Here is a 9791-nt window from a genome sequence, read left to right as displayed (position 1 = left end):
CCATTGTAAGTTGAAATGCTTTTAACACACTAACCTACCGAACATCATAGCTTAGCCTAGACTACCTTAAACATGCTTAGAACACTTACATTAGCCTACAATTGGGCAAAACCATCTAACACAAAACCTATTATACAATCAAGTGGTGAATACCTCATGTGATTTATTGATTACTATACCGAAAGTGAAAAACAGAGTGTCTGTATGCCATTCAGAACGGGTGAAGTGCAGTTTCTACTGACTTCGTCTTGCTTTCACACCATATAAAGACAAAAAAATTGAACACATATAGGGTTTGGTACTATTAACGGTTTCAGGCATCTATTGGGGGTCTTGCAATGTAACTCCCTTGGGTGAGGGGGGAACTACCGTATTTAGGGTGGTGAATTCCAAAACTCATTACAGCTCCGGTGACAATAGAAGCAGCTTTCTTAATTGTTAATAAAATGTACAAAACTCTCTGCTCCATGCTGTGGTAAAGAGAGAAATAGAAGGGTTAGGGATAATCCTAGGTCTCATAGATGTTGTGATTTTTCTGGGGAGATCTAAGGGGGTGATCATCCTGGGTGCTATGGGTCAAATTTGTCCCCCAAAAGTTCATGTGTTGGAAAGTGGATCCCCACTGGAACTGTGTTAGGGGTGGGAAATCTGATCATGATATTTGAAAGTGGGGCCTGTGAGAGGTGATTGGCTTGTGAGGACTGTGTCCTCATGAATGCATTAACCCATTCATGGAGTAATGACTTATCATGGAGGTGGACTGGTGGCTCTACAAGGAACCCATGAGAGAGATTTTGTGATTCTTGCTATGTGATACCCTGCATCCCCACAGGACCCTGTAGATAGTTCCCACCCAGAAGGCCCTCACCAGATACACCCCCTGGACTGTGGACTTCCCAACCTCAAAAACTGTAAGAAATATTCTTTCTTTATAAATTACCCAGTTTCAGGGCCGAGCCCGTGGCGCACTTGGTAGAGTGCTGCGCTGGCAGCGCGGCGACGCTCCCGCCGCGGGTTCGGATCCTATATAGGACTGACCGGTGCATTCACTGGCTGAGTGCCGGTCACGAAAAAACGACAAAAAAAATAAAATAAAAAAATAAAAAAAAAATAAATTACCCAGTTTCAGGTATTCTGTTATAAGTAACAGAAATGGACTAACACACTGGGTGTTGAGAACAGATATGAAAATCACTTACCTATAAAAGTGTCACTTGTCATAAGAAAGGCACAGAGCCAATAGGAAGACCAAGGACAACCTGTTTGTGGTTGAATGGATCAGGACCTGGGAGTAAGAAGACTAGTACTGTAAATTTTGGAAACCTGTTCAAAAGTCTCAGTCACTTGCTTCATCTCTGAAAACAGGAAGTTGGAGTTAGATTGCATATTAGATTGCATGTATATATCTGATAGGTATGCATTCTGCTATTCTGTCTGTACAGGAATCATATAGAGAGCTTGTCAAAATCAAGTAGAGATTCCAAGGCCTCAACTCCAGAGATTCTGATTCAGCATAAGTTTTTAAGATTCATACACGTTGTTTTCTTTTATTGCTGAGTACTATTTCATTGGATGAATATATCAGTTTATTTATCCATTCTCCTACTGATGGACATCTGAGCTGTTTGCAGTTTTTGGTGACCATGAATAAAGCTGCTATGAACATTTTTGTACACTTTTTTTGTGTATATTTGTGGATTGCTGGGTCATGGAGTAGATGTGTTTAACTTATATGAAACTGACAGGTCCACGATTTAGACATAAAGCAATGTCTTAGAACACCTTCTTTTTTTCTCAAAGTGTAGCCTAGTAGAGACAGAAAAGGATTTGTTCACAAGGCCTCAAGCGAGCCCTGCCACTCACCACCAATGGAGCTCTGGGGCCCTAGAATATTCCCCTACAGGCAGAGGGATGAAAGTGGTGTGGATAATGTAGTTTGGGCAGTGCATTTGATCATCAATAACAGGTATATGAAACCCTGACAAATCTTTGCCTCTAGGTTACTTGGAAACCCATTTCATTGTGATCAAGCTTAGAAAGGGGGATCCGAGTGTGACAGATTTAAGGTAAAAGTCGTTTTTGACAAAGAGGCCAGTATTAGTAAAGGTTTGATATCATGTTTGGGGGAAGGCTGGATGAGGCTGTCCACTCTAGTGGGAAAGTCCGTAGGCTCAAACAGCAGTCTCCACACTGAAGGTCTTGAATCTTGCAATACAGTTTCCTTAGCTCTCTCAAGTTATTCTTAGCGGCTTTTTAAAACATCTGCCACTTCTCTTCCACCCTTCAGCAAATAACCAGGCTTCACTTAATCAGAAAGGAACTATTTCACCTTCCTGCCAGACACGTCCACCTATCTGTACCCATCCTTCACCTACCCTTTCCTCATCTCCAGCCGCAAAAAACAAGGTATCTTTCCTAAAGGACTCTCCATTCCATCTTCTCATCCCCTTAGCTCCTCCTTTATACTGGCTCATTCCCACAGTATTTAAGCCTCCTCCAATTTCTCCTTTATGAAAGTTAACCTCTTCTTATCAGGTACCGCTCTAGTTAACTGACCTTTTTCTCTAACCTCATTACCGTCAATCCTTCTAAAGGATCGCCTGCAAAGCCTATTCCCTTTTTCGCACCTGGGTCACCAAGGTTTGTCATTTAGGAGATACTGCACAATCATGTTTAAAGCATATGATGGTGGTGAGCCGACCCCGTGGCTCACTCGGAGAGTGCGGCGCTGGGAGCACAGTGGCGCCGCCGCTGGTTCGGATCCTATATAGGGACAGCCACTGCGCTCACTGGCTGAGCGCGGTGCGGGCGACACGAAGCCAAGGGTTGCGATCCCCTTACCCGTCACACACACACAAAAAAATGTATATGATGGTGGACAGACAGTATTCCGAGGGCGCGGACAATACAGTCATCTACAGCTTGTAGCCTGGGATGTTGAATGACTTACTGGGTTGAGAAACTGTTTATCTTTCAGCTGAGTATAGGTAATTTGATATATGCTTTCATTTTGAAATAAAGTTGTGGAAAGGCAATAGCATGCAACAAGTTGAAAAACAAGTGGGGCAACGCAGCGCACCAAATAGCCCTTCACATGACGTAGGTCCGCATACCCCAAAGGCCGCACACCCGCCACTCTACCTGAGGGGCGGTCAGGGCCCAGATCGGACCTTTCGGCGGAACCCGCATTACGTCTCCAATGTGGCCTCGGTTTCCCAGTCGGGGGTGGTGAGGGGGTGGAAAGTGAAGGGAAGAGCTGAGCGGCTCCGGGCCAATGGCAGCTCTTGAACTTACACCTCGAGACGTCAGCGAGGCTGTGTAAACGGATGTCACACAGCTGGCTCGGAAGTGTCTCCTCCCGCCTCAGAAAAGAGGAGTGCGCCCAGTGGCCTCCGTGAAACCTGTGACGACGGGAAGGAGGGGCACGCGCGACACCCCTCGTACCCCACGCTCTGCCCGTCAGCTTCTTCCCGCAGTTCCAGTCTTGGGGCTGTCCCGTGTGAGCAGCCCGGAGGCCAGCGCCCCGCCCCTTGCGCGCCACCGCCGATTGCTCCGCCCCCTCACGGTACGGGCCGCGCGCCCCTGCGGCTCCGAGCCGTGTCGCGGGCGCGCGCGCCTCCGGCTGAGCCGCAGTTATAATGGTTTGAGGGGAACCGGCGTTGCCCCCGCCGCTGTGCTGACTTACTGAGCCGGCTGACCGGGCCCAGACTGGTCGTCTAGCCGGCAGGCTCCCTCGCTCCCTCCCTCGCGTTCCCAAAGCTTGCGCCCATCGTTCTCCCGGCTTCCCTGGGCAAAGCATGTAGCCCCCGTCGGGCACCCGGGCACCCAGCAGCTGACGCCCACCCCCACCGTCGCGTGTGTGCCTGTGTGTGCGTGTGTGCGCAGGGCGGGCGACCCCGCCGCGCGCCGGAGGTCGAGCCAGCGAGCGGCCTCCCCGCCGCCAAGAGCCCGTCTGTCTGGGCCTCCCTCCCTCCCCGTCCCGGTCCCCCTCCTCGGGGCCTTCTATATGGGCCACCTTCTCTCGAAGGAGCCGCGTAACCGCCCGAGCCAGAAGAGGCCTCGCTGTTGCAGCTGGTGCCGCCGCCGGCGCCCTCTCTTCAGGCTGCCCCGCCGGACCCCGGCCAAGGTGCCCCCTCAGCCGGCGGCGCCTCGGAGCCGGGACTGCTTCTTCCGCGGGCCCTGCATGCTCTGCTTCATCGTGCACAACCCCGGCGCGCCCGCCCCCGCCGGCCCAGAGGAGGAGCCGCAGCTCTCGCCGCCGCCGCAGGACGGGGCCTACGCCGCCGCCTCCTCTCAGCACCTGGCGCGGCACTACGCGGCCCTGGCCGCCGAGGACTGCGCCGCCGCCGCCCGTCGCTTCCTGCTGTCCTCGGCCGCCGCCGCAGCTGCCGCCGCCGCCTCGGCTTCATCTCCCGCCTCCTGCTGCAAAGAGCTGGGGCTGGCCGCGGCCGCCGCCTGGGAACAGCAGGGCCGCAGCCTCTTCCTGGCCAGCGTGGGGCCCGTGCGCTTCCTGGGACCTCCCGTTGCCGTGCAGCTCTTCCGGGGGCCGACGCCTCCGCCAGCCGAGCCCCCCACGCCCCCTGAAATGGTGTGCAAGCGGAAGGGAGCCGGGGTCCCCTCCTGCACCCCCTGCAAGCAGCCCCGCTGCGGTGGCGGAGGCTGCGGTGGCGGCGGAGGGCCTGCGGGGGGAGGTGCCTCGCCGCCGCGGCCCCCCGACGCCGGTTGCTGCCAAGGTCCTGAGCAGCCCCCGCAGCCGCTCTGTCCCCCGCCCTCGTCTCCTACTTCCGAAGGTGTCCCCACCGAGGCCGGCGGGGACGCTGTCCGAGCGGGGGGCACCGCCCCCTCGTCTGCCCAGCAGCAGCATGAATGCGGCGACGCGGACAGTCAGGAGCCCCTCGAAAACCCCTGCGACTGCCACAGGGAGCCGCCTCCCGAAACCCCAGACATCAACCAGCTGCCGCCGTCCATCCTGCTCAAGGTGGGTCTGGGCGAGAGGCGCAGGGATGCTTGCTTTCCCCCAACGCTGGCCCCCGCCTCCGAGGTTTGCTCTCTCCTCCTCCTGAGCGTGGAGGAGGGGGGTTCTCTGACAGCCGGGGGACGTCCGAAGGAGAGACTAGGAGCCAGTGGGGCCTGTGCGTATGGCCTGTTTTTTGACGTAGAAAAAGTTGGAGTCTACTGAATGTCTTTTGATAGCTTGGGTTTCTGTTACCCAGAAATCAGAGTTCATTTACTATATTGATTCCCAACTCAGTGGTTTAGAAACTATTCGTAGGTTTTCTGTGAAATGTTTTTTATCAATTGAGCAATTTATACTTAGTGAGTAAAGGCTTTGCATATTAGTATTTGAAAGTCTTAAAACAGTACTTTCAGGTTTGATAGCTGCTAACTAATGTCAATAGAAGTTAACTTTTATTGAGCATTTATGATGATGATCAGGCACTGAGCCAGAGCTTTGTAAACATATCTCATTTATTTCTCCAAGTAACGCTTCGAGATGAATATTGTTAATGTCTTTGTTTTATACAAGAAGAAACTGATTTTTCAGTGTTGTGAGCCGTGGCTTACAGTGGTGAGTTAGGCAGAAGTAGTCTTTGCTCTTGTGGCGTTAACAGTCTAGTGGGGCTTTAAAAGGTTGAATGACTTGCGCAAGGTCACACACTTTAAGGGCAAATCTGGGTCTTGAACTAGGGAATTTAGGCTGGCCTGACTTAAAAACCTTTCTGTTTATGCTATGCTGTATTGTCATTCTACATATTAACCTTTACATAAAAGCATACAGATTACCAGAAGGTAAGGATAGATGTATTTTTTTGTTGGGGTTGGGGGAGGGACGGTGAGTGGAGAAGAGATGTGGGTCCTGTGGGGACTTTGAACCACTTTCAACAAGTAAGTAAATTTTGCAGTTTTGTCAATTCTAGTGACAAATTTTAGTTACGTGATAGATTTTGTTTTAAGTTGTTATTAATATAAGTTCTTTTTTCCCTCATTTTCTCTCTCCTCTACCTCTTTCTTTATGGAGCTTAATAAATATAAATCTGAAGACTAGCCATAAATAACCTTGGTAAGAATTTGACTTATTGTTAGTGAAGTAACTGTCATCAATTACAATTGTTAGTGTCACCAATATACGAAGGTACTTCAAAAAGTTTGTGGAAAAATAAAATGAAAAGATAATATGAATCTTTCCATGAACTTTTCGAGGTACCCTTGTACTTTCTTAGATTTTTTGCATATTTATAATCCTGTGTATTTGGATCTTTTTTACTGTCATGTTAATATTTTGTGAATAATACAGCAAAAGAGTGGGATTACTATCTTTTTATTTGGCAAGGAAGACTGTTTAAAAACAAACCAAAACAAAAACTATGTACTTTTACTTCCTACCTAAATCATTGTTTCATGAAGTAAAGATTCAACATTTTAATACCAAAAAACAAACAAACAAAAAAACCAAAAAAAAAAAGCAAAAAAAGGAAGAAAGACTTGTCCTATAATATATAGAAACAACCATATAGAATAAAATTATTTTATCTACTACATTTTTCTTTTTCACATTTTTGTTGTGGATTGTTGAAAACTTGGTCTGAGGGACATCTTTTTGGAATTACCTATGGTCTTGCCCTGCTGTGTTGAAGTATTTGGACATGTTATGTAGATTTCCATTCTTTGTATTAGAAAAGTTCTAAAGATTCTCTGAGTCTCATGATCGCAGTGGTATTCAGCATGAAGTGAATTGGACTGTCTGGGATGAATTGAAATAGAGATTTTTCAGTGTCTGCCAACCTAAGTAGAACTTTTGGGGACAGCGGCTCTGTGAATACATATCTTGTTCATTGCTCTGTCTCCTCCCATAAGGGTAGTTCCTGGCATATAGTAGCGCTCAGTAAATATTTATGAACAAATGACTGATCAGGTGTTTAGAGTCTGGGCTGAGACTCAGGGTGAATATGCAGCACCACTAAGAGAAGTTTCTAAGGAATGTTCGTATCTTGACTTGAGTTACTGTTGTTTGAACCACAGTACAGCCATGTGATGATGAAAGGGGTCTAGTAAAGACTGGAGGTGTTTGGCTTGGAGAAGAGAAAACTTATGGAGCTATGACTCCCCCCCCCCCCCCCCAGTATTAGAAGGGTAGCTGCATAAATAGGCACAAATCCGTCACCCCGTCCACCATTGGAAATCATTCTTAGAAAGTATGCCTTGCTCCCCTGATAATGAATCAATAGCCTTTATAATTGTTACTTCTTCGTCTTTTGTACTAGCAAGTCACTATAGTTGTAAAAAAGGGGAAGGGGGAGAGTTTTGGAGAGAAATGTGAGGAAACAGGATTTAAAGCATGTTTTGGAGGAAAGCTACCATACTTGCCCAGTTGTTTCCAGGTATGGCAAAAGAGAAAAACTAAACTATGCTTCACAGGCCAATTTTGGTTCCATATCAACAAGGCTATTTCTCTTTTATTTTAGTTTTATTTAATTAATCAAAAAAATTTTTGGTGGCTGTCCGGTACAGGTATCCAAACCCTTGTCCTTGGTGTTGTAAGGCTGTGCTCTAACCAACTGAGAAACTGGCCAGCCCCCTATTTTGCTTTTTTATAAGTAATAAATATTATTTGCTTTAAAACATTCAAATAATGAAGTAAAGACAAAATTTGCCTTGTTTCACCCCCATCCTCTCATCTAGTTTCCTCTCCAGACATAACTAACCACTATTACCAGTTTAGATTGGTTTTCTAGACCTGCCCTGTTGAATACATTAGCCACTAGCCACATGTATTTAAACTTAAAGTAGTTACAATTAAATACAATTTAAAATTCAGTTTCTTGCCATCATAGCCACATTTAAGAAGTCTATACTCAGAAATCTATACGTCTATAGTGGCTACCACACTGGACTGTGCAGACCTAGAACATTTTCATCATTGCAGAGTGCTGTGTAAATCTTCATAACTTTTTTCATAAATAGCATCAAAATGTATATGTTCTACAATTTTTTGTTAATGTTTGAAGGTCTTTCTGTGTTAGTGAGTGTGCAAGTTTCCTTCATTCTTTTTAACTGCTGGATAAGTAATATGCCATGTTGTATTTCTCTATTAATGGATATTTCCAATTTTTTTTCCTACCACAAACACTGCTCATAGATCTTTTCAATGCACATGTGGTCATATTTTTCTAAGGTAGATTTCAAGTCCCTTATAACAATTAATTTATAAAATTTATAACAATTTCTAGAAGTAGAAAGAATTCTTTTTGAAATAGTGAGCCTTACTAGAAATTGTAATAACATAACTTCAGAACAGGAAGAGACTTCTGAGGTTATCTAGTCACTCTTCCCTTTTTATGCATGAAGAAATGGGCCTAGAGAAGTGAAATGGCTTACTCCAAGACATTTTAGTGAATGGCAGACCCTGGGCTGGATCCCAGCTCAATGTTTCAGGTGTAGAGATCTTTTTATTATATCAGTGTTTAAGAGGGCCTGAGTAATCTCCCAGGGATTTTATGAAAGGGAGTCCTGAATTGTGGGGGGCTTACACCAGAGGACTTCTAAACCACTGTGAGTCAGAGGCTAATTTTATAATTAGGTCTGTAGGGTTGAGTTGTGGTCTTTAAATATAAGAAATTTGAGAAGCAGAGAATGGCTTGTTGAAGGTCAACTCTGGAAGTAGTATTTTCTTAAGTATTTAAGCCTGTTACAGTTGGTCTTTGGTTAATGGATTGTTTTGGATCAAATAAACTAGATTCAGCCCTTACTACCTATTGCTTTTGTAACTTTAAGCAACTTGGCCTTATGATATCATAATCAGATTTTTATATGGTGGAACCACTATGCAACAGTTTTACCAAATGCTAATAGTGGAATATTTTTCTTTAAGTAGTTAGAACTTGAGTAATTGGGTATCTCGATCTATATTTAAATATTAGAGACTTGGTGTACTATATGTCTAGATATCTTGTTCTCTGTCTGCAGACCCATTCCTTTCCAAAAGAAGCTAAGGAGATTTAAAATCCATCACCACTGTTAGAAAACCACCTCACAGAGCATTCACCCTTGATAGTGTGTCAGTGATATTTAATACTTATTTTTATAGGTTTGTTATCAACAGTTTGCTTTAGTTGTCAAGGCAGAGTTTATGAGAGAGATGTGCTTTGGAGAAAAGCTTATTGACCTAATGTATTTTTTCTAGATAGAAAATAGAGATGAAAGCACATGGAATTGGGAGTCAAAGAAGAAAAGTAATACTTCTTTTTAAAGCTTTGAATGTAGATTACTAGTGGGTAGGAGGAGTTAAGTTACACATACCATTTCATGAAAGCTTGATTTAAGTCTCCAGTTACCAGATTATGTTTAGAAGGAATGTCCCTAGGGATGCTTTTAAGTCAGTGCTGAAATGAAGCGTCCATAGGAAGCCAAGTTCACGATTTTTCTTTGCTGAAGGATGCCAAGTGGTCTAGGTTAATTAGGCTTCCAAAAAGTGAGATTTGTTTTCTTCTCATCTAAGAAGTCTAAATTTTGGTGCCTGGTAATGAATAGCTATCAAGGGGGTAACCTTGAGCCTTTCTTTGTCAACTTGGAGTACCAGTTTGTGTAAATGATAGGGAAAGGAAGGGAAAATAAGCTCAGGCAAATATGGAAGCATTTCACTTTAGAATAATTGTTTCAAAAAAAGTTGATTGGCTTTGACTAAATATCCTATTTTATGCTTATCCACCACTTTTTAAATTCCTTTTCACTTGGATAAACAAAACTAATCTAGATCCATCTGTGGATTTATAACAGTCATCTCACTTTTACAA

The 9791-nt window shown here is 45.3% G+C and overlaps 1 protein-coding gene across 1 annotated transcript in view; it reads left to right on the top strand.

The window, feature by feature from the left end:
• Nucleotides 1-3466: 3466 nt before the first annotated feature.
• Nucleotides 3467-9791, top strand: part of FBXL17 (F-box and leucine rich repeat protein 17) — a 518884-nt gene continuing 512559 nt past the window's right edge. Inside the window, exon 1 of the mRNA XM_063087474.1 lies at nucleotides 3467-4978. Coding sequence (XP_062943544.1) covers nucleotides 4007-4978 — 972 coding nt within the window. The 5' untranslated portion in view covers nucleotides 3467-4006. The remainder of the gene's footprint in view (nucleotides 4979-9791) is intronic.

This window comes from Cynocephalus volans, chromosome 2 (genome assembly GCF_027409185.1).
Source record: "Cynocephalus volans isolate mCynVol1 chromosome 2, mCynVol1.pri, whole genome shotgun sequence".
NCBI lineage: Eukaryota > Metazoa > Chordata > Mammalia > Dermoptera > Cynocephalidae > Cynocephalus > Cynocephalus volans.
Note: the sequence above shows the minus strand (reverse complement) of the source record. Positions and strands in the feature narration are given on the sequence as shown.